This window comes from Aotus nancymaae, unplaced genomic scaffold (assembly GCF_030222135.1).
Source record: "Aotus nancymaae isolate 86718 unplaced genomic scaffold, 86718_ANA_hifiasm-v0.15.2.pri h1tg000025l, whole genome shotgun sequence".
NCBI classification, from domain to species: domain Eukaryota; kingdom Metazoa; phylum Chordata; class Mammalia; order Primates; family Aotidae; genus Aotus; species Aotus nancymaae.
Window position 1 is genome coordinate 26,156,131 of NW_026988438.1, and position 26,375 is coordinate 26,182,505.

Genomic DNA, 26,375 nt, shown 5'->3' on the forward strand with positions numbered 1-26,375 from the left:
AAGAAAGACATTATGTTCAATTTTGTTATGTATTTTGGGTATCCCTTTTGTTTTTTACCTTTATAGGGATATATTAAAGCTAAAAGTTTAAGATAAGCTATGATAGAGTAAAATAAAAATGGAGAAATTTTAATTAGTTTCCTATGGTGGCTATAACAAATTAACTACAAACTCGGTGGCTTAAAACAACATAAATATATTCTCACACAACTCTGGAGACCAGAAGTCCAAAATCAGTTCTATTGGGCAAAAATAAAAGTTTGGCAAGGCCATGATTCCTCCAGAGACTCTAGGGAGAATCTGCCCCTTGCCTCTTCCGGCTGCAGGTGACTGCCAGCAGTCTTTGGTGTGTGGCCAAGTCAGTCCAAGCTCTGCCTTTTCCTCTTCTGTGTGTCACATCCCCTTCTACCTCCCCGTTCTGATTGCATTTGGGACTCGCTGGAATAAATCAGGATAATCTCCCTGTTTTAAGATCGCTAACCTAATCACATTTGCAAAGTTCCCTTTTCTTATATAAGGTAACAACACAGGTTCCAGGGATTAGGATATGCATTTTGTGGTGGGGGGATGGGGGAGGTTTTTTAAGCCTACCATAATTGATAATCAAATAAAAAGAAAAAAAAAAAAAGTAAATACCAAACAAACAAACCCTTAACATAGAAAAACTAAAATGAGGTAACTGAAATAACACCAGACCCCAACACTATCTGTCACAATACATGTGAATGACTCAAGCTCTTTCACTAAGAAAATAACTATTATTTTAGAACGTCACTAAAATCCAATTCTATGCTGTTTAAAAGAGAAAAATGTAAAAACCACATCACTTAGATATCTAAATGTGAAAACAGAGGAATGGCCAAAGGTATATCAACAAGAAAAAATTAAAGAAGGCATTCATTACCACACTGCTATTAGACAAACTAAATTCAAAGCAAACAACATTTTGTGTGATAAAAGATTATTTATATTGATAAAAGATACAATACATGATGGCAGTAGAACATTCACAAACTTATATGTAACAAGTAAGGTAACACTAAATATACAACGAAAATGTTCAAAGTTTTGCAGCAGAATAGAAATATATAGGCAGAAAAAAATCGACTTCATAACATAAGAATAATCCACATCGTTATAAAATATCCAGACATTTCAAAAATTGGTGATATACTAAACTACCAAGAAAAAAAACCCTCTCAATAGCTCTAAAAAGTAGGGCTTACGCAAATCACATATTTAAAACAATGAGCAATGAAGCAGAAATTAGTAACATGTTTTTTAAAAAAATACCACTTGGAAATTTAAACACCCTCATAATTAACTCGAGTCAAGAAGGAAATCAAAGTACAATTATAGTCAATTCATAAATGTCAACAATGAAAACTCTACACATCAACAACATATGGGATACCATTCGGAGAACAGATGGCACCCCGAGGACATATGTCTGAATTCTCACTACCCCACCCCTTAATTCTGACAGAAATGACCTAGGAAATATAAAACTTAAGAAAATCTTGCACAGAAAAGTGAGACTTAAATGCTGGAAACAGAGAAATTTTACTTAGAAAAATGCCAGATTGGATTCTATAAACGAGGATCCCTAGACTGACTTTAAGAAAATAGACTTAATTTTTCATCACAATTTTATATTTACAAAAAAATTGCAAACAGAATTTCCATATTACCCCTCTCCCATCTATATACTTTTCCTTGTTATTAACATGTTGCATTAATGTAGTTTGTTCATCAATTTGTTAAAACTGACGAACCAATATGGATACATTATTATTAACTAAAGTCCATTGTTTATATTAAGGTTCACTCTGTGTTGGACAGTTCTATGGGTTTTGACAATTGCATAATGTTATGTATCCACCGTATAGTATCAGAAGAGTTTCACTGTCCTAAAAATCCCCTGCTTATATCTATTCATCTCTTTCCTCCTCCAAATCTCTGGCAACACTGGTTTCTTACTCTTCTATAGTTTTGCCTTTTTGACAATGTAATATAGTTGATAATCATTTAGAATGTAGCTTTTTCAGACTGGTTTCATTTACTTAGCAATGAGCATTTAAGATTCTTCCATGTCTTTTCATGGCTTGATAGCACATTTTGTTGTATCACTGAATAATGTCCTATTTAATGGATGTACCACAGTTTATCCATTCAGCTTTTTATGAACATCTTGTTTGCTTCCAGTTTTTGGTGATTATGAATAATCTGCTATAAACATTCTTGTGTAGACATAAGTTGTCAACTCAATTGAGTAAATAGCTAGCCTTATGATTGCTGGGTTGTATGGTAAGATCATGTGTAGTTTTGTAAGAAACTGTCAAATTATCTTCCAAAGTGACTGTATCATTTTGAATTCCCAGCAGCAATAAATGAAGTTCCTGTTAATATACATCCTCATCAGCCATTGGTATTTTCAGTTTTTTGAATTTTAGTGATGATCTAATAGATGAGTAGTGTTATCTCACTGTTTTAATTTGCAATTCTCTAATGGCATATGATTTTTGAGCTTCTTTCTATATGTTTACTTGCCATCTTCTTGGTGAAATGTTTGTTCGGATCTTTTGCCCATTTTGTTTGTTTTCTTATTGTTGAGTTTTAAGAGTTCTTTGTACATATTTGGATACAAATTCTTTATGAAATATATATTCTGCAAATATTTTCTCCCATTCTGAGGGTTGTCTTTTCATTCTCTTAAATAGTGTCCTTTGCAAAGTTTTATATTTTCATAACGTCCAACATTTCAGTTATTTTTCATGGATTATGCTCTTGATATTGTATCTAAAAACTCATTGACAAACTATACGTCCCTTATATCTTCTCCTATGTTATCTTCTAGTAGTTTTATGTAATAGTATTGAGCATTATATTGTATCTATGATCTAAACTAAGTTTGTTTTTGTGAAAGGCATAAGGTCTATGTTAAGATTTCTTTTTTTTTTTTGCATGTGGACATTCAACCACTCTTTCAAGAAAGACAGACATTCTTGAAAAGGCTGCCTCTCACCTCTGCTCCTTTGTCAAAGACTAGTTGACTATCTTTTATTGAGTATCTTTTATTGACTATCTATTACTGAGCTCTCTCTTCTATTTCATTGATGTATTTGTTGATTCTTTACCAATTGTTGATTGTTTTACAAATACCATGCTGTCTTGATTATGAAGCTTTATAGTAAATCTTAAAATCAGGTAGTTTCAGTTGTTCAAACCTGCTCTTTTTCTTTAGTATTGCATTGGGAGCAAATATTTACAAGCCACATATATGATAAAGGGCTAATATCCAAAATATATTAAAAACATCTACAACTCAATTAAAAAAATAGTGCCAGGCATGGTGGCTCATGCATGTAGTCCTAGCACTTTGGGAGGTTGAGGCTGGTGAATGGCTTGAGCCGAGGGTACAAGACCAGCTGGGGAAACATGTCAAAACCCTGTCTCTGCAAATATAAATATATATATTTGTATAGACACAGAATAACCTATGCATCTATCTATCTATATATATGCCTATATATAGATAGATTATATAAATAGATTATTTTGTGTCTTTTGCCTTTCCATATGATTTTAGAGTTTGTCTATATCCATAAAATACCTTATTGGGACTTTGATTGGACTTGTATTGAATTTGTAGATCACATTGGACAGAATAGACATCTTAAGATTATTAAGTCTTCCCATTTGTGAACATGGAACATCTCTTCATTTATTTAGATATTTTGCTTTGTTCCATCAGTTTTGTAGTCTTCTTCAATAGATCTTGTATATATTTTGTTAGATTTACACCTAAGTTTCATTTTTTGGTGTTCATGTAAAAGGTATTGTATTTTTAATTTCAACCTCAACTTTTAATTGCTGGGAAAAAACTGACTTTTGTATATTAACTTTGTATTCTGCAATGTTGCTATTTTTGCCTACTAGGTCCAGAAGTTTCTTTTTTAAATTATTTTTCTTGTCTATTCTTTCAGATTTCGATTTATTAACAAAGACATTTTAGTTTCATCTTTTCCAATGTATAAACCTTTTATTTCCTTTTCTTTTCCTGTTAAATTACCTAAGACATCTAGTTTAGTGTTGAATGGGAGTGGTGAGAGAAGACATCTTGGCCTTGTTCTCAGTCTTAGGACAAAAGCACTTAATTTCTCCCCATTAAATATGAGATTAATGGTAGGGTTTTTGTAGATGCTATTAATCAAGTTGAGGCAGTTTCTCTCTATTTCCAGTTTGCTCAGTTTTTAGGATAAATGGATGTTGAATTTTGTTAAATGCTTTTCTTGTGTCTATTGATGGAAAATCGCATAATTTTCCTTTTTTATCTTGTTTGTGTGATAGATTATATTAATGATTTTTAAGTATTTAACCAGTTAGCCAAGTTGTGAATGTAAAGGAAAAGTTCTTGAAGAAAAGTAAAATGACTACTTCAGTGAACACACAAATTATAAGAACAAACTTACTGCTGATATGGAGAAAGTTTTAGTGGTCTGGATATACGGTTAAACTAGCTGCAACATTCCATTAAACCATAGACTAAGCCAGAGCAAGTTCTTAAACTCTACTCACCTCTGTGAAGGCTGAGAGAGATGTGAAAGCTGCAGCAGAAAAGTTTGAAGCTACTGGAGTTTGTTTCATGAGGTTTAAGGATAGAAGCTGTTTCTGTAACGTAAACATGCAAGGCAAAGCACCAAGTGCTGTTATAGAAGTTGCATTAAGTTATCCAGAATATCGAGGTAAGACAACTGATGAAGGTGGCTACACTAAACAATAGTTTTTCAATGGAAACAAACAATCAAATACTAGAAGATGCCATCTAGAACTTCTATAGTTAGAGAGGAGAAGTCAATCCTTGGCTTCAAACCTTCAAAGGACAGAACAATTTTTTTTTAGGGGCTAATGCAGCTGGTGACTTTAAGTTGAACACAATGCTCAGGCCCTTAACAATTAGACTAATCTACTGTGCCTGTGCTCTATAAATAAAACAACAAAGCCTAGATGACAGTACATCTGTTTACAGCAGGGTTTACTGAATATTTTAAGCTGCCTGTTGATATCCACTTCTCAGGAAAAAAGATTCCTTTCCAAATATCACTGTTCATTGACAATGCACCTTGTTACCCAAGAGCTTTGATAAAGATGAACAAAAAGATTAAACTTGTTTTCATTTCTGCTAACACAACATCCATTTTGCATCCCACAGATCAAAGATTAATTTTGACTTTCAAGTCTTACTTAAGAAATATATTTTATAAGGCCATAACTGCCATAGATATTAATTCCTCTGCTGGATCAGGACAAAAGAGATTGAAAACCTTTCAGAGGGACTCAACACTTAGATGTCATTAAGAACATTCATGATTTATGTGAGAAGATGAATATATCAACATTTACAAGAGTTTAGAAGGTTGATTCCAACTCTGATGAATGACTGATGGTTTCAAGATTTCACTAAAGAAAAGAATTGCAAATGTGGTGGAAATAGCAAGAGAACTAGAATTGGAAGTGGGGTGTGTAGATGTGACTGAATTGCTTCATTCTCATGATAAAACTTGAATGGATGAGAAGTTGCTTATTATGGATGAGCAAAGAAAGTGGTTTCTTGAGATGGAATCTACTTCTGGTGATAATGCTATGAACACTGTTGAAATGATAACAATTTAAACTAGTACATAAACATAGTTGATAAAAACAGTGGCAAGGTTTGAGAGAACTGACTCCAATTTTGAAAGAAGGTCTACTCTGGGTAGAATGCTATCAAACAGCGTTGCATACTACAAATAAATTTTTTTTGGATAAGGAAAAGTCAGTTGATGAAACAAACTGTATTGTTGTCTGATTTTAAAAAATTGCCACAGCCACCTCAACCTTCAGCAACCACCACCCTGATAAGTTAGCAGTCATCAACATCAAAGCAAAACCTTCTAGCAGTGAAAAGACCAATATTTGATGAAGGCTCAGACGATTAACTTTTTTTTTTTTTAGCAATTAAGTATTTTTAAATTAACATATATTTTTAGACATGTTATCACACATTTAATAGGCTACAGTAAAATGTAAACATAACTTTTATATGTACTGGGAAACAAAAAAATTGTGAGATTAGCTTTATTATGATACTACTTTATTTAGACATTCTGGAATTGAACCCACAGTATCTCTGAGGTATACCTATATTGTAGCTATTATTATTTTTAATAGTTTTGTCTTTTAACCTTTATACTAACTATATCAGTGATTTACACACCACAGTTAGAGTATTAGAGTATTGTAAATGTACTTACTTTCAACAGTGAGTGATACACTTTTATATGTTTTCATGTCACTAATTAGCTTGCTTGCTTTTTTTTTCTTCAGCTTGAAGAATTCTGTGTAGAATTTTTGGAAAATAGGTCTGGTAGTGATGAACGTCTTCAGCTTTTGTTTGTCTGGGAAGGTCTTTATCTCTCCTTGATTCCTAAAGGATAGCTTTGTTGGGTAAATATTTTTGGTTGGGAGGTTTTCTTTCCTTTCTTACATATATTCTCCTGTTCTCTCCTATTCTGCAAGGGTTCTACCGAGAAATTTTCTACTAGCCTTGTTGTAACTCTCTTACATGTGATTTGCTTTTCTCTTGCTGTTGTCAGGATTTTCTCTGTGTTTTTGATTTTTAACAGTTTGATTATAATATTTCTTGGTGTCGTTTTATTTTTATTGAATGTGATTGGAAACTTTTGACCTTCTTATACCTGGATATTTATATCTTTCCACAGATTTGCAAACTATTCTGCCATTATTCATTTAAATAATCTCTCTTCTTTTGACTCTCTCATCTCCTTCTATAACTCCTGTAACTTGTATGATATAATTTGTCCCACCCAAATCTCATTTTGAATTTTAGTTCCCATAATCCCTACGTGTTGTGGGAGAGATTCAATGGGAGGTAATTAAATCATGGAGGTGATTTTTCCCCATGTTATTCTCATGATAGTAAGTTCTCATGAAATCTGGTGGTTTTATAAGGAGCTTCCCCCTTTGTTCAGTTCTCATTCTCCTCTCTCCTGCCACCTTGTAAAGAAGGACATGTTTGCTTTCCCTTCCACCATGACTGTAAGTTTCCTGAGGCCTCCCCAACACTATAGAACTGTGAGTCAACTAAATCTCTTTCCTTTATAAACTACTCAGTCTTGTATATGTCCTTAAAGCAGCATGAGAATGGACTAATGCATTCATTGTACATGCTGTCTAATAAACCTCTTAAGCTTTCTTCATCTTTCATCATTCTTTTTTCTTTCTTCTTTAGTTGTATATTTTCAAATAACCTGTTTTTCAGTTCACAGCTTCTTTGTCTATGTGATAATTTCTGCTGTTGATGCTGTCTAGTTTATTTATTATTTATTATGACTTTTAGCCCCAGAATTTCTATTTGATTTAAAAACATAAATTCAATTTCTTTGTTCAATTATTGGTTTTGGTTGTACCTTTCTTTTCTGGTTTTGTAGAATTGCTTCTCTTTAAGTTCACTAAGCTTTCCTAAAACAATTATTTTAATTGTTTTGTCAGGCATTTCATATATCTCTATTATGTTGGGGTGAGTTACTGTAAAATTATTGTGCTCTTCTGATGGTGTTATGTCTTTTTGTTTTTTTTGTGTTTATTTTTGCGTTATGTTGATGTGTGTGCATTTGGTAAAGCAGTCAAATGCACACACATCAATATAGGGAAAAATAAACATTAACACAACCAAAAAGAATCACTTTCCATTGATGGGCACTTGGGTTGGTTCCAAGTCTTTACTATTGTGAACAGTGCCACAATAAACATATCTGTGCATGTGCCTTTATAATAGAATGATATATAATCCTTTGGGCATATACTCAGTAATGGGATTGCTGAGTCAAATGGTATTTCTGTTTCTAGATCCTTGAGGAATCGCCACACTGTCTTCCACAATGATTGAACTAATTTACACTCACACTAACAGTGTAAAAGTGTTCCTATTTCTCTACATCCTCTCCAGCATCTGTTGTCTCCTGATTTTTTAATGAGTACCATTCTAACTGGCATGAGATGGTATCTCAATGTGGTTTCGATTTGCATTTCTCTAATGACCAGTGATGATGAGCTTTTTTTCATATGTTTGTTGGCTGCATAAATTTCTTCTTTTGAGAAGTGTCTGTTCATATACTGGATAAAGAAAATATGACACATATACACAATGGAATACTATGCAGCCATGAAAAAGGATGAGTTCATGTCCTTTGTAGAGACATGGATAAAGCTTGAAATCATCATTCTCAGCAAACTGACACAAGAACAGAAAACCAAACACTGCATGTTCTCATGCATAAGTGGTTGTTGAACAATGAGAACACATAGACACAGGGAGGGGAACATCACACATTGGGGCCTGTTGCGGGGTGGGGACTAGAGGAGGGATAGCAGTGGGTGAAGGGATAGGGGAGGAATAGCATTAGGAGAGATACCTAATGTAGATGATGGGGTGATGGAGACAGCAAACCACCATGGCACATGTATACCTATGTAACAAACCTGCACATTCTGCACATGTACCCCACAACTTAAAGTATGAAAAAAAAGCTGAGAAAAAAACAAGAATCACCTTCCAGAATTTATGAACTAGTTCACTCTGAAAAGACCATACCCTATGGGGGAGGGTTTATTGGGTGGGGTGGCATCAGTGATGGTGCAGATTTGTAGTCTTTGTGTAGTTTTTTCAGCTCAGGTCAGAGTTGGCAAAGATCATAAGAATTTTCAGTGGCCAAAGCAGTGGATATTGGCAGTAGCAGCAAGAACTGATAGGGCCTTCAGTGGTGATGGCTGCTAAGGTTCTTCTGATCTTTTCTCCCACCAGGGAAGCTGGAGCTGAGAAGATTTTTCTTTGTACTAGATCTGGCTTGTAGGGCCTCTCATAGTGGTCTGATAAGTGGCACTCATGGAGTAGCCATAGAACTCAGGTCTGATGCATGGGCTCACATGAAGTGACTATGGCTCTGGGATTGGAGTGGTAATGACACTGGTACTCAAGGTGCAGATGCCCCCTCTACTGCATGGTATGGTATGTAAGGCATGGTTACACATACAAAATAGTGTGGGAACTGAGAACACAGTCTTTCAGTGGCTTCAGGGTTGAGGCAAGACCTAGCTCTCTATGACTGAGTTGTTGCCCAGGGCATAGATGCCTCTGCTGTAATGTTGGTAATAGTATACTTGTGAATTAGTCAAGGAGACAAGAATGGGAGCACAGGTATGCACAGAATTATAATGGCTCTGTGGCCTGGGTGGGGCTACCTCTCTATAGTGGTTAAGTCAGTGTCTGGAGCATGGACACATGCAGGGAGAGTTTAACATTGGGGTTTGAAGTGTTAACTAGCTTACTGTGGTGCTGGCTGTGGTGTTAAAAACATGGTTGGGTCCGGCGTAGTCAGAGATTCTCAGTCCAGAGTGTGGGCATTCCCGGTTGGCCACGGCTCCAGGGCTGGAGCTTGCACATGGTTGGAAGAGATGACAATCCCATTCCCAAAGCAGCTCAACAGCAATTGCTTCTTGGGGGATAGGAGGGAGTTATAGCCACATCTCCCCCTCTGGGGTTCTCTTGCAGGAATGGCTGTTGCTTAGACAGAGGGAAAATATTCTAGTGTCTTCTGTGGAGCAGGCCACTAGAGACAATGTTGGTTCTTTCTGTGTCTAACACTGATAACTTCCACCTTTCTTCTTTGTTCCTAGCTAGACCATGGCCTCTCAGTTATGCCAATCTACCAGCAATTCTTTCTATGTGGTTATTCTCCATTGTTTGCTTCATGATGTTGCTGCAAATTCTTTAACAGGAACTTGAGCCCCCTCTGGGATATTTTAGTTTGTGAATAGCTGTCTATACTTTAATGTTTTAGAGGGATGAAGGTGAATATCTCCTACTCTGCGATCTTGGTGATAGCTCCTAAACAGAGATTTTCTTAAATTCCAGAAACTACTAATTCCCTCAGTCATTGCAGAGGTCTGTGTGAATGTTGGAGCATGATTTTGACACTTAGCCAGCCAACTGACAATTCTGTCTTTGCCTTCACTTCCTCCTTGCAGAAAGCCTCAAGATCAACAGCTCAGTGCCTTCTCTATTTCTTCCTTAGGATGAGCATAGTCATAGGCATATACCTAGTCTTCTAGATTTTGGGGACTACGTTCAGAGATTTTCAAATTTCCTATGGATATGTCATTACTCACCTTATGTTTTTAAGGTTTGGTTAGTCTATTGTTTTCCCCAACTATTATCCAATACCTCAGTCATAAGCAAAGTTAAGCAAAGTAATTATTTTGACAAATGCCCAGAGGAAAAAGGTTTTTCACAGTGGGTGAGTTCTGATTTAAGTAAAATAAAGATAGCTTTGCAAGTGGAGTCTTCCAGAAAACTGCCAGACATGTCAAATAATGGCAATTTCTTAGAAATTGGAAAGGGCTCTATCCCTGTTCTGCTTTCTACGGTGGCTGCCAGGCAATTTGTTTTCACTGTGAATGAGAGCTATTAAGTTTTAAGGCTACTACAGAGTTGAATACTGGGGGATGAGAATAATGCAAGCCAAAACACCACAAAGCTCATTTTTCTCACTGAGATTCAGCCATTTTCCTGAATAAATGCTTCCTGGGTAATTGCAAGTCTTTGGTTAATTTCCAGAGTCCTACAAATTTGATTCTGATAATTTTTTGCCAATTTTCTTTCTTCCTTTATAGAAGAGAGAACTATCAGAATTCCTTTCTCTATCGTTTTCCCTGTGTCACAAAGATATTTTATATATAGTATTACCTTACCATTTATTGTAGATACAGTTAGAAGAAATGTTACTGACATGAATATTTCTAAATCAAGAAGACATTTTAAAGTTAACAATTAGGAGAAAACATAGGTTATAAAATACTTAGGAAAAATATGAAAATACTTGGGAGGCCGAGGCGGGTGGATCACGAGGTCAAGAGATCGAGACTATCCTGGTCAACATGGTGAAACCCCGTCTCTACTAAAAATACAAAAAATTAGCTGGGCATTGTGGCACGTGCCTGTAATCCCAGCTACTCAGGAGGCTGAGGCAGGAGAATTGCCTGAACCCAGGAGGCGGAGGCTGCAGTGAGCCGAGATCGCGCCATTGCACTCCAGCCTGGGTAACAAGAGCGAAACTCCATCTCAAAAAAAAAAAAAAAAATATGAAAATACGAAGATATGTATGGTTGCCAACCTCCAACATGTCAAAAATAATCCTTGCTTCCTAGTTTTGTGGATCTTCCTTCCCCATACTGAATCAGAGTTGATTTGTACAACCAAAATAATCATGAAAGTGATGGTTTATGACTTTTGAGACTAGTTCATAAAATACATTGCCACTTCCACCTTGGTCACTTGAATATGTTATTCTTGGAAAAGCCAACTACTATGCCATGAGGACACTAAAATATACCTATAGAGAGGTCCATGTGGAGAACTGAGTGTTCCACCAAAGCCAGCACTAATTTCCCACCTATGTGAGTGATCCATCTTGTTCAGTCCCAGCCAAGTGTTCTGATGGCTACATTACCACAAAGCATCTGACTGAACCTTTTGATAAGCCTTCATTCAGATCTGCCCAGCCAAGCTGCTCCTGAACTCTTGGCTAATAGACTGTGAGAAAATAAATGTTTATTGTTTTAAGCCACAAAGTTTGTCATAATTTGTGTCTCAACAATTAATTACTAATATAATAAGCAATTGAAGGCATTTATTTACAAGGAAACAAATATCCTCAAAAAGAAATTGAAATACATTTTTAAAAATTTCCCCTGAGAAAACACTAGCCATAAATAATGGTAAAGGCTATTTCACACATAACAAACTTTCAAGGTTATATTCAGAGCACAAAAGAAGATTGTAACTGTAACCATTCCAAATTCATTTTCTGAATATGAAATAACTTCATTACCAAGACCTGAAAATAATAAAACCAATAAAAATTATAATTTTACTTATGAATATAGATACAAGTATTCTAAAATATTCTACTAATGAATGAAATCTAGCAGGATAAACCTTTCTAGAAATGCACTATATGTACATAAAATGATGATAATTTAGATCTGAAGTACTAGCATCAGAATACAAATATATTAATCAAAAATAATTTTAAGAACTCAGAAACATGGCATCAGACCTAAAATCAGTTATGAATGATTCATTCTCTTCATACTTAGTTGAAATGTCTTAATCTATATTATATACATCTATGACATATTAATAAGTATGTGGTATATATATAATATTTTAAGTCAAATATACATGTGATACATAAATGTGGCTTACAATGAAGCAGACTGACATTCAAAGTGTGGATATCTTTAATTGAAAAATAGATCTTAGAAAAACTAAAAAAAAAAAGTCTCTCAGTTACAAAATCATTCAAAAAGGAAAATAGGAAATTTGAGAGTAAGAAATTCAAATGCCAATAGATACTTTGAAAAGTATAATTTAGGCAGTAATTCAATAGATAATAGTTATGTTCTAACAAATTCCCTTTGTTTTACAAAAAGAACAGTAGCCAGTGTTGAGTTCATTTGAGGGATAAAAGGTAAATATCATTAACAAACTTTTTGGAGATCCACAATATGCCCAAATCCTTAATATTGACCCAGACATCTTATTTAATGTTTGAGATATGAATGCTTTACATCCTTAGCATTGCTCGTTTGTGTTTTCTTTACATAGATACTATTTTTAGCAAAGGAAATACATTAAAAAACTTTCAAATTTTTATTACCCTTCCACGTAGGAGAAAACGGGGAGTCTGATGCATAGAAATGAAGGTTTCATATTATTTTCCTTATGATAAATCTAAGAGCTAACTCTGGTATCAGTTTGTCTCATCACATTTGGAAGGTGTTACATACCTGCAGATAGCGGACCACTCGGCAAACCAGGTCAGGTGCCATGAAATCTCCAGTGAATCGCCAAATAATATCTGTCAGAATGTTGACCAGTCCTGTGAAAGAATCTAACAAAAACATACAAGTGCTTACATTCAGGTTTTTTCTTTTCCCCAAATTTGCAGCTAAGCCACAATAGAAATGAAATCCTGGGGAGATTCATTTTTTTTTTTCTTCCTGATGTATCAGATGGCCACTGGGGAAAAGTAAAGCAAGGTAAGAGTTCTTTGACTTTTATTATTAGAACTTGTTACCACTTAGATGTAACCACCTAGGAAAAATCTTAGTAATTACTGAAGAGGAATCTCGCTAATCATCAATCTAAGTGTCCATCCACAGATGAATGGATAAAGAAAAGGTGATACATTTACATAATGGAGGACTATTTGGCTATAACAAAGAATAAGATCCTGTCATTTGCAACAACACGGATAGAACAGGAGATCATTATGCGACATTATCAATTAAGTGAAATAAGCCAGGCACAGAAAGACAAACATCACATGTTCTCAAAATATCTCCTGTATCTCATAAATATATACACTTACTATGTACCCACAAAAAATTTTTTTAATTAAAAAAAAATCCCACAGTGCTGCAGGGATTCTCGGCTGATTAATGGATAGGACTGGAACACAAGACTGGATAAGCAAGAACTCACTGACTTGGATCACTTTTTGGGAACATGGGATATAACACCCTGTCAAGGACCCCAGAGGGAGGGTAAACTTATTCCTAAGGTAGTTCTTAGAAGGATGGAGAAAGTAATGGCCCTAAGAAGAATAGAAATGCTTGAGTTTCCCTGGTAGATACTAGAGAAAATAATGCAAAGGCTAAAGGAAGTGGACATGCTGTAATGGATGTATTGAGAGAAGCCAGAAGACCCATGAGAGAATTCTTTTCCTTGAGAGGGCTCAGAAGGGACCAGCATCATCAAGAAACTCAGTAGTGGTTTACATCTGCAGTCCAGGGTGGATGGTAGGAGAGATAGTCATAGAGCCAGGTCCTGGAAAACTATAGAAAGTATGTAGTGCAATGGTTCCTCTAATCTTTTCTCAAAGGGTCCTATGCCTATTTATTTGAGTGACTGTACACTGGGGAAATGAAAATACTCAGACATTTTGAGGACCATTAGGCACAGGGTCTGAATTAACATAAAATCCAGAGACATAGACCACTATTAGAATGAAATCTTATGGGACCAAGTAATAAATAAAATCCTGGCTACAGCAAAATGGTCCACTAGGTCTGCATTCCTTTCCATTAGTCATTCTCTCATTCCCTAAATGTTTAATTGGGCTCGATCTACTTGGCAGTTAAAGGAACTCTATATTGGTTTTCCCATCATAGTAGGAAAGGCCAAGTAGAAGTCATCAATTCACCAGTCTGGTCCCTGTAGAAAGTGGATGGATCCTGGAGAATGAGTAGACTGCAGCAAGCTCAAACAAGCAGTAGCCCTGATTGTGGCTGTGGTTTTGGACATAGTATCTTTGCTAGAGCAGGTTAATATGGCCTCAGGTAAATGGCATGCAGATGTTCATTTGGCAAGAGTGTTCTTTACTAATCTGATCAGAAAAGGAGATCAGAGTTTGTATTCACATGAAACAGACAATAACATTCATCTTCTGCTTTCCCCAGGGCTATGTTACCTCTTTGAATCCCTGTCATAATAAGGTCTGAAGAGAGCTCAACCATCTGAACATTCTGTAGAATATCACATTGATCCATTTACACCAAAGACATCATTAAGAGTCAACAAGAAATGTCTAATACATTAGAGGCCTTAGTAGGACACATACACTCTGGAAAGTGGGAGATAAACCCTGTGAAAATTCAGGAACATGCCACATTGGAAAGGTTTTTAGTGGTTTGGTAGTGAAAGGCTGCTAGAATACCTCCCCCCGACCCCACCACTGCATTTTCAAGTAAAAGTTAAATTGCTGTATCTTACATTTCCAGTCTCAATAAATAAAGCAAGATACCTGGTATCTTTGTGTTTTGGTGGCAATACATTTCATATCTAGTAATATTTTTCAGTCCCATATACTGAACTGCACAAAAGTCTCACAGCTTTGAGTGGGCCTGGAGCAAGAAAGGGTTCTGCAGCGTGTGTGAGCTGCAGTATAAGCAACCCTACTACTTGGGGCATATGATCTGGCTGACCCGATGGTGCTGAACACGTTAGTGGGGAAAGATACAGTTTGGAGTTGATGGTTGCCCAAGTGAAAGAATCAGAATGCAGGCCCCTAGGGCTGTGAAGCAATGCCATGCCATTTTCAGTATAAAGTTATAAACCTTTTGAGAAACTGTTTCTAGAATGTTGCTGAGCCTTGGTCAAGATGGAATGGTTGAAAATGGGACACCAAATGTATTTGGAACTGACTATTATGAGCTAGATTATTGCTGATGCACTAAGTCATACACTCAGACATGTCCCACAGCCTTCTACTAGAAAATGAAAATGGCACATCTGGGATCAAACCCTTATGGGACTAGACTGGCATAGGAAGCTGCATGAGCAGGTAGCACAGATGCCCCCATGTTATCCACCAGGGTTGTACCAGTGCCCTTGCATAGCTCACACTTATGGCTAAATGGGGGGTTCTCTATGACTAGCTGAAAGGGAGGTAAAGGGCCAATCTTGGTTGACAGTGGGTTAGTTCACTATGCAGCTGTAAAGCAAAAATAGATGGTCACTGAAGTGCAGCTGCATTATAGGGTAGCCTTGGAAGACAGTGGAGAAGGAAGTTCTTTTCAATGAATGAAGCTGCAAGCAGTGCATGTGGTTATCTACTTTGTGTGGAAGAAAAAATGGCCTAACGTATGAATATATGTATAGATTTCTGCACAGTAGCAAATACTTTAGCTATGTGGACAGGGACCTGAATAAAAGGGACTTGGAGATGAGAGACAAGAGTATGAGACAGAGGCATGTGGTTGGGATTATGGGAGTGGGCACAATGTGTGAAGATTCTTGTGTCATGCATTTGACATTAATTGGGAAGCATCAAGTATACAAGAAGCACTAAGAAAGCAAATAGACAGGGTAACTTGTCCAGTGACATGATCCAGGCTTTGTCATCAGATAAAGTACTGGTGTGATGGGCACATGAATAGAGTGGCCACAGCAGCAAAGAGAAACACTACTCCTGGCCAATCTAGCTACTGCTGATTTTGAATGTCCAACTTGCTGACGAGAGAGACCAACACTGAGCCCTCAATAGGTTACTAGTTCTTCAGGAGATCAACTGGTTGCTTTGTGGCAAGTTGACTACATTGGGCACCCTCTGTCCTGCAGCAGCCAGCTGTCCATCCTTCCAGTGATGCACTTTTGCTGGGTATAAGCTTTCCTTTCCTCATCTCTGAGTCGTAGTCTACACAACTAACTATTCTCTGGGGGCTTTTGGATTACCAAACTAGAACGGAATTCCACACATAGTGTCTGATTAGGGGACCCACTTAATAGCGAAGCGGGTATAGGATTGGCTCATGATCCTAGAACCTATGTTTGTATCACATACTACACCAGACAGAAGTAGCTGTACTTTTAGCGCCCTAGAATGAACTACTGAAGGAAGCGATGAAGTGCCAGGGTCGCATCCTTTAAAGTGCGGCATATGTGATAAATCAGAGCCCACTTCATAGTGTTGGGTCCCTAACAGAAGTATACGTAGGTCTTAGAATCAAGGGATAGAGGAAGGAATGGCCTCAGTTAACGTCACTCCCATTGACCCGTGGAAGGGTTTTGTGCTTCTTCATCTGTACCTCTGTGCTCTTCAAGTTGGAGGTCCTGGTCACCAAAGGACTTGTACTTTAGCCAGGGAACATAGCAAAGGTCCCATTGAGCTAAAAGTTATGGCTGCCACCAGGGCATTTTGGATTCTTTGTGTCTAGGGACTAGCAGGCAAGAAAAGGAGTCACCATCTTGGCAAGAGTGATTGGTGGTGACTAGCAGATGGAGGTAGGGCTGTGTTTACACAATGAGAAAGGCAGGCATATGGGGAGAACACAGGCAATTTGCTTGTAACTGTCAAGTTGTGATTGATGGCAGACAATTAGTGGATGGGACCAGGGATGTTGAGCATCTTCAGCAGGCCCTCAACATAGGGTTGTTCAGATTATTTATGCTCTAGGGTGCCCTGCCCCTGCTGTGGTGGAAGGGTGAATGGGGGCTGAAATTGAGTATTATTGTCATGCAGACATACATCCTAGTTGCACAAAGACAAGGCAAGTGTTGATTCTCTGGACTATCCATGGGCTGTACCCGTGGGTATTAAATTACTCAGCTCCGAATTCCAATCATGCCTCTGTTGAGAAATGCTGTTAGCCTGCATGAGAGATTTGTTGTTTCTGTGCAATTCTAGTCAGACAGAGAACCGGGCAGAACTCTGCTCAGAAATAGAGTATGCACTTGGCTGGGTTCAGGCTCTCAGAAAATTGAACGTCTGAAAAACAAAAGAAACTGCAACTTTGGGGATTATCTAGGATACTCATAGTTTCGTTTCCAATAGTTTATTTTTATTGCTGTGTTTCTGCTAAAGAGCAATAGTAAAAATGGAAAGTCACACTGTCATTTGGTTAATTGCTTTTTGAATATTGGAAAATGAGGTTTATTAACGTTAGAACAGAAGGAGCTCAGGGTATGGCATGCAGCAACTGCTGAGCTCATGCTTGAATGAAGTGACATTGTGGTTTGAAAAGGCTTTTAAAAAAATAAAACAAAGTAAATTTTTTTTTTGATATAATTAGAGACTCACAAGAAGTTACAATAAACAGTACAGAAAGGTTTCATGTGCCTACCACACACCATCCCCCAATGGTGACACCTTACATAACTCTAGGTAGGCTTTACGGCTTAAAGGAGAATTACTACCCTTAACCTGGCTTCTCTAGAACACAGAACATGATTGTGAGGGATGTTATTAAGCAGTTATATCCTTGACAAGGTTCTAAATAGTTAGAATCGTTAACTTATGTAATCTCACAACGAACTATGAGGTAAAATCTCAATTTTATAGATGAACAAAATAAGAGAAATTAAAACATTTTAAGATTTCAGAGAAAGAGGGAAAGCCAGGCTTTAACTCATTCTGTAGATGTCAGCGTCTGATTGCCTTCCACACTGCCTTTTATTTTTTTCATTTATTTCCTTTTAGAGTCTTTTCTCCTTTATTCCCTAGACTAACGTGCTGACATGAGTCCTGTCTTCTTCTCTTTTCCTCGTTCCCTACTTAGGTTGCCCGTTTTGTCTTTTGGCCCCTTCTATTTATAGCGCCGGGACATTCTACCCACAGAAGTTGCTTTTACTCCTTTAGAGAACTAGGGAGATCAATTTCCCTTTTTTGTATCTTATTTTGGAGAGAAAGGGGACACGGTATCGCTGTCACCCAGGCTGGAGTGCAGTGGTGTGATCATGGCTTGCTGCAGTCTCGACTTCCCAGGATCAAGTGATCCTCCTGCCTCAGTCTCCTGAGTAATTGGGAACAGTACATGCCACCACACCCAGCTAACTTTTACTTTTTAAAAATTTTCATAGCGATTACAGGTGTGAGCCACTGCGTCTCTCCCTTTCTGCATCTTCACTGTTAACAGAATAAAGTGTGAGTACCACAGCTTAGCATAAAAGCCTTTCATGATTTGGCCTTGCCTACTGCTACAGTTTGAATGTGTCTTCCAGAATTCATGTGTTGGAAACTTAATTCCCAATGTGACAGTGGGGGCTAGTGTGAAGCATTTCGGTTGAGCCCTCATGAATAGATTAATACCATTATAAAAAGCTAATGGACTCATCCTCTCTCACCCTTTGGCCTTCTGCCACGTGAGGATCCAGGCAGCATGCAGGGCACCGTCTTGGAAGAAGAGAATGACCTCGCCAGACACCGAACCTTCTGGCACCTGAATTTTAGACTTCCTAGCCTCCAGAACCGTGTCCTAATAAATTTCTGCTGATAAATTATACAGTCTCTGATATTCTGTCATAGCAGCACAAACAGACTAAGACAACTACTTCTTGTCAGGTCCCCATGTGGGATTTCAATGTTGAGCACCATATTGATTATACATTTGTGCTTCTAGATACATATTCTCTCTGCTTGGAATAGTCTCCCTCCATTTTCCACCCTATTGAATTCCCATTGATCTTTCAACATCTAGCTAATATGTCCTATGTTCCAGAAGCTTTCCTTGACTTTTCACATGGTATGGGTTACCATACAAAGTTATGTGACCTTCCCAGTCTTTTGCCTGTCTGTATTTTCTGTTATTTTTCTACAGTTAACAACAAAAAGCATTGGCAAGGACATGGGATCTATAATCAAAAGTGTCAAAAGCTTGGAGAGGAAAAATCCCCTGACTGTTCTGAGCTATAAGAGAAGTCCTTACTTAGACGTTCAGACATGAGCGGTCATCGAGAGCTGCGGGTTGTGACTGATCAAATAGGAATGCCATGAAGATTTTCCTGGAACAGATGGACTGGATGAACGAACGAAATGGACTTGGGAGTTACTTGGATATTCTCTTTTGGCTTACTGATTCCTTAATTTTTTAAAAAAGGAAAGATTATCTTATGTTTCTCTAGATCCAAGTGCTAATGTAAATAACAATAATCTATTCTGTTAGAATCTATTTTTGCCCTGGAGCTCAATCTCAAATACGCCTATTTCTGAAAGTAGACTATCAGTGGAACTATGCCACTGCATTTGTTAGTTGCTATTAAGCAAATGATGCTCCATGCTGATCAGTAAAAAGCTATTTAGTTACCTGAGTAATTGAGTACATTGCAAATAAACTGCTCCTAAATGATAACGAACAAGACCTTGGGAACAAAGGGTACACTTTAAAGGCTTAATCACCTCCACGTATTACTCTTGCTTTTAAAAATTTGTTATGTGAAAGATCTTAGGAAAGTTTTATACTCAGAAAAGCCAAAGTAGACTTACAACAGGCTTTATTGTCCTTTGAGTGTTTCTTGTAAACATGAATGGGGATTCCCAGTTGGAGCACAAATATAGGTGGACTGGGAAGAAGTCAAGAATGAGGCAATAGCTGAGCTTTTCAGTGAGGATTGGTCAAGTGAGAAGGGAATGCAGAATACTGATTCTAGGCACAGGTGACAGCATGAACAAAGTTATGGAGATGAGAAATTACTTGGCTTGTGTATATTAAACATCAGTTTGTTGTTGCTGAAGCCTAAACCGGAGCTAAGAAGTGGCAAAAAATAGGTCTACAGAAACAAGAAGAATCCAGACTTTTAGAGCCTCATATGCCAGTTAAAAGAGGTTGTAATTTTTTTTATACTGTGAGAGTTGTTGAATGTTTATATCCTCAAACATGTATTTTAAATAGATTTCTTTAGTTGCTGCAGGGAGGATCAATTTGTTAGGTCCAATACTGGAATTAATTACCATTTAAATTATGAAACTATGCAGATGTTCAAAGAAGAAATGTATGTTAAATAACAGTAGGAATATAGAGAGGATATACATTGTAAAGCCCAGGTCAATATGAAAAGAAATAGAAAAAGAGGCATAATTAATAAGTTGATAGTAGAGACAAAATGAAATCATAAAAAGCTCAATTAATCCAGGCTGAAATAGAAAGAAAAAAGGAGTAAAAATATGGATGGAACAAATAAAAGCAACAAACCAGTGGTAGGTAGATTTCAATCCCAACACATCAATAATAACATTACATGTAAATTGCCTGAAACCCCAATTAAAACGCAAACTCATTAACTTTTCATATTAATGATCATATCCTCCTCTATTCTCACTCACTTGATGGCACAACTATCTACTAGGGACACCCAAGCCAGGAACCCATAATACATAGACTCCTCCTTGTACCTCACATTCAGAACATTTTAATATTCAGCCACCAAATCCCCTTTATTTTACCTTATTAAGTGATCTCAAATTGGAATCCTCTCTGTATTCTTACTATTATTTGTCATGCTCTAGGTGCTGATGATTTCTTTGTTGAACTTCTGCAGTTTCCTAACTAATCTAAATGGTAATTCCAGTGCAGGACCTGCCAAATTGATCCTCCCTGCAGCAACACTGAGTATTAGATGTTTTATATAATATTATACAAATTCCTACACATTGTGAAGACTCATACATTCAAATCCCTCATAAACTTTGTGCTATTGTTATCAGATGTTTAAATTTTACATGGGTTATAAATCCCACTGCTATAATTTTGCTTCAAGTAGTCAATTACATTTCAGAGTTATTTAAAATTAAGAAAAATATGTTTTTAAATATTAATCTTTATTTTTACTATTTTCAGAGCTCTTCATATAGTCACGTAGATAAAATTTCTGGTCCGGTTTCACATTCATTCTGTCAGAAGAACGTTCTTTAATGTTTCTTAAAGTATAGATCTGCTGGTAAGGAATTCTCCCATTACAAAAATTTTGAATAGTCTTTATTGTACCTTCATTTTAAACAGGTATTCTAGATGTAGAATCTGGATGATAGTCGAACCTCCCAGTTGGCTTTAAAAATATGTTTTATCTTCTGGCTTTAATTGCTTGAGACAAGAAGTCAGCTATAATTCTTGTTTTTTCTTCTTTATATTAATTTTATTTTCTTTAATTTGTTAAGTTAACAAAATAAGTGTATATATATTCATGAGGCTACAGGGTGATGTGTCAATACATATAGTTATCAGATCAGGGTGATTGGCATATCTATTATCTCTAGCATTTATCATTTTTTATGTTAGGATCATTCAATATTCTTCTAGTTATTTGAAACCATATGTTATTGTTAACTATAGTAACCCTACAGTGATAAGGAACACTAGAACTTATTCCAGTTCTATCTAGCTGTAATTTTGTAATCTTTAACAATTTCTCTGATTTAATGTGTTCATATATTTTTCCACTGGTTTCCTTCAATTTCCTCTTTACCTTTATTTGGTACTTTGAATAAGTTATGTCTACCTTTTTAAAATTTGTTCTGCTTCAGGTTATTTAAGAATTTTGGATCTATGGTTTGATGCTTTCATTATTTTTGGAGAATTCTAGCTATTATTCAGAGATTTCTTTTGTCCGTTCTCTCTTCTCCTTGTGTAACTTCAATGACATATATTTTAGACTATTTGATATTGTCCCATAGTTCTTAAATGCTTTGTTCTCCCCACCCCCTTTCTTTGTATTTTTCTTATTGATTTTCAATTTGGGCAATTTTTATTGATCTATCTCCAAATTACCTATTTCTTCCTCTGGGTATGTAAAGTCTATCATTCCTAGAATTAATTCTGTGAATTGCTACTGTGGTTTCCACCCTCCTTCACATTTCTACTTGAATCGTGCTTATAGTTTTTATCTTTCTGTGAAATCATTCGACCGTTCATCTATGTTGTCCACTTTTATTTCTGGAAACTTTAACTTATGAATCATGGCTATTTAGTTGGGAGAATTTTTTAAATCATTCATTTTGAAATCATTTAAGACTCATATTAAAGTTGCAAAAATAAGACAGAAGCTTCCCACGTACATTTTACCTGGTCAATATCAGTATAATGATGAAAACCACAAAATTGACATTGGTATAATACTGTTAACTATAGTATTATTTGGACATCACCAATTTTTACAAGCATTTTATATATCTATGATATTTAATCTCATACATGTAAGGTCATATCACTAACACCACAGTCGGGATAGAGAACTACAACTATCAAGAAATTCCCTTGTGCTATCCCTTTATAGCCACACTCCCAGCAAACACTAATCTCTTCTTTATCATTAGAGTTTTGTCAATGTCTTTGAAAGTCTTCTAAGGTCTGTGTATCATGTGTTTGTTCTTTCTTATTTCCAATAGTGTTAAATTGTATAAATATATCACAATATGTTTATTCACTTACTGAAATTTATTTGGGTTGTTTTCAGTTTTTAGTTATGTCAAACAAGGTTGATACAAACATTCATATACAGGTTTTTGTGTGAACCTAAGTTTTCATTTCTCTAGGATAAATCCTCAGGAGTGGAATTGTTGGGGCACAGAGTAACTAAATACATGTTTAGCTTTATAAAAAACTGCCCAGCAGTTTTCCAGTGTTGCTGCACCACTGTGTACTTCCATCAACAATGCACGAGAGAGACTGTGGTTCTAGGTACCTGCTAGCACTCAGGACTGTCAGTGCGCTTTGTTTTAGTTGTTTTACTAAGTATGTAGTGATATTTCATCATGGCTTTACTTTGTATTTCTCTAATGACTAATGATGTTGAACATCTTTTTTTTTCCCTCAATTTGTTCATTTTTCTTTTCTTTTTTTTTTTAGAAATGATTTCAACTTTAATTTAGATTCAGGGGGTACATGTGCAGGCTTGTATATTGTGTGATGCTGAGGTTTGGGGTACGATTGATCCCATTACACAGGTACTGAGAATAGTGCTCAGTAGGTAGGTTTTTGTCTCTTGTTCTAGTTCTTTCCATCTCTATGTCCATGTATATCCAAGTTTTAGCTCTCACTTATAAGTGAGAACATGCAGCATTTGGTTTTCTGTTTATGCATTAATTCACTTAGAATAATAGCCTCCAGATGCATCCATGTTGCAGTAAAGGATATAATGTCATTTTCTTTTATGGCTGCATAGTATTCCGTGGTGTGTATGTACTACATTTTCTTTATACAATCCGTTGACTGGCATTTAGGTTAATTCCATGTCTTTGCTATTATGAATATACACAGTGCTATGATGAACATGTGAGTGCATGTGTCCTTTTGGCAGAACAATTTGCTTTCGTTTGGGTATATATCCAGTAATGGGATTGCTAAGACAAATGGTAGGTAAGTTTTTTGAGAACTCTCCATACTGCTTCCAACAGTGGATGAGCTAATTTACGTTTCCATCAATAGTGTATAAGCTGTTGAACATTTTTAAAAGTGCTTTTTTGCCACCCATATATCCTCTTTCATGAAGTACTTTTAATGTCTTTTTCCTATTCATTGTAATTATTTTATTTAAAGTCCCTGTCTAAGAGCTCCAACATTGGAATCATGTCTCTGGCTCTGTTGATTGCTTTGGCTTTTAACAGTGGGTTGCACTTTGTTTTTGAGTCTCATACATTTTGATTAAATGGAAAATGTTATGTGTAGAAGATCATCAAATACTGAGATACATAGTATTTATGCCTGGAAATTCTTTAAAGTTGTTAGAATGGGGTGCGAAATCAATCTACTTAGGAGTCTAGCTAGACTGGAGTTTTGTTGTTAGTAGGATCATCCTCAGCCTCCTAAGGGCTTCAAATTTTTATTTGGATTTTCTATTAACATAGTAGTTGAAGTGCTGAAGGGTTTTAATGCCCCACTCTCTGCTTTCAGCTGCACCTGTTTTGCTGTAAATACTGCTACTGCTTGTTACTCAATGCTTGCTAAACTGGTGGTTGTAAGGCTTCTCTTTTGTCTGAGTTCAGCCACAGACCCGTACAGGCCTGTGTGCCTGGGCCTTAAGGGTGGGGCATTCTCAGTGTTCCAATTCCTCCTCTTAATGAAAATCAAACTCCTGCCTTGTATCTGTGGTGGATGTTGCATACAATAGAGTTTCATGCCCTTCCCTAGAAGTAGGAGATGTGCAATGGTATTGGTGATGCCACTTCTGGCCTCTGTCCCCAAGGGACAGGGTTTTTCTCAGTCATTTATCTGCCTTTATTGGTGCTCTGGTGGGGCAACAGCATTTGGTCCCCTGCTGGCTTAAGGGTTTTGTTTGGGGAAGTGTTTAGGAAGGTGCATAGTATTTCATACCTTTCCTGTAGGCATGGTCTAAACTCTCCTGCATAATTGCATATAGTCTCTGTAACAACCACTCAACTCTGCCATTGTAGTGTGGAAGCAACCATAGACAATTCTGTAACTGGATGGGTCTGGCTGTATTCCAAGAAAACTTAATTTATAAAAATAACCTGCAGGCTGGATTTGGCTTGCAGGCTGGAGTTTGCAGACCTCTGGTCTAGAGAATAAATTCCAAATGTCCTACTGTGACTTTCCTTCTTCTCAAGTCTGATCTTCCCTCATTCTATTTTAAATTCATACATTAAGAGAAACCCTTTCAACCAGCACATTAATAATAGCGGCTGGTTAATGGATTAAAACATTGGTTAAAGAAATAAAGCATACATACAAATTTACCCTAAACCATTTTAATAAAAAACATAAACATGCATTTGTCATTTCTTTAATGTAGAGCCAAGATTTTGTTTCAATTTGATTCTTTTTTTGCATAAAATATACCCATAATTTATCTTTTATAATTTTCAGTTTTGGTTTCTTTAAATGGGAGTAATCAATTGAGAAACCAGCAAAGCAATCTGAGGCAGAATCTCATTATAGAGATTTTTATAATCTTCCTTCATCTTTCATAGTTGTATCTCCCGCACTGAGTTTTATTGCGGCTCACTAAAACAAAAGTCATGTCTTTCTAAAGGGAAAGCATAAATTGACAGGTTTGTCATGTATAATAATATCCTGCTAGTCATGGGAGTTTAGTTACTCCGGGTGTTTTGCTGAGAGAATGGAGAGCATGGATTAATCTGTTGAGGCCGTGAAGAAGACGCAGTTGAGAGAGTTTCCTTGACCATACCCAACCGTTCACTGCCATGCCATTTCTTTATGCTGCTCCATTGGTTTGTTAAGCTCTTTATACACCTCTACCTGAAGAATATCAATTTCCTCAAGGTTTAATTCAAGGTTATCTCCTTTATAACACCTTTTCTGAGTACTGAGATTGGTTATTCCCACTTCTGTGTATCTTCCTACCCTACTATTATAGAAACTATAATACATTAACACATTAATTACTTTTTTTGTATTTCTTTCCTATTCCACTATACTATGGGATAACAGAGTTTATTATTTTTAATTCAGCTCTACCTCCCCAGGCCTTAGAATTGTGATATTACATAGTAACAGCTTGATAAATTTCCATTAAATGAAGCAGTACATTATTACTGCTGTTGCTTGATTGGCTGACTGTAGCATGGGTGATTTCATACAGCAGATGGAACCACATTAATCATCTCCTTCAATGAAGATTAAAATAATGATTACAGAATCAAGATGCTGGAAGGAGGAGTGTGATTGGAAATTTTGACCCCTAAGCAAATATCTAAAAGAGCTCCCTGGAGTTTAAGATCTCTGCTAGATTGTAAGCTTCTGATTGGCAGTGGCTGTGCCTTGCTCATGTTTATAGTTTTATCTTTTTTCATAGTGCCTGGCAAGATACTCAGCACTTGCTAGATAAAGGAAGAAATGTCCAGTTAAACATGTTTACAAATTTCCTTAAAATGCAAAGTCCATTAGTGTAGGATTCACGCTGTGTAAAGGGCAAGTTGAGTCCCATGTCTTAGATTCCTGCTTGCTCTCAGTTGCTGTTTGCACTTTCCCCTGCAGAGCAGAGCCATAGAATAATGAATACATAG

General features: G+C 36.5%; 1 protein-coding gene across 5 annotated transcripts in view; it reads right to left on the reverse strand.

Moving 5' to 3' along the window:
• The window catches only part of NPSR1 (neuropeptide S receptor 1), a 199,967-nt gene that overhangs the window by 63,095 nt on the left and 110,497 nt on the right, over positions 1 to 26,375 (reverse strand). For 2 of the 5 annotated variants that reach the window (XM_064380303.1, XM_064380304.1), the window contains exon 3: positions 12,910 to 13,013. The exons of 2 other annotated variants lie outside the window; for them this stretch is intronic. In XM_064380303.1, coding sequence (XP_064236373.1) covers positions 12,910 to 13,013 — 104 coding nt within the window. The remainder of the gene's footprint in view (positions 1 to 12,909; positions 13,014 to 26,375) is intronic. One more of the 5 variants, XM_064380305.1, reaches the window with a different exon arrangement.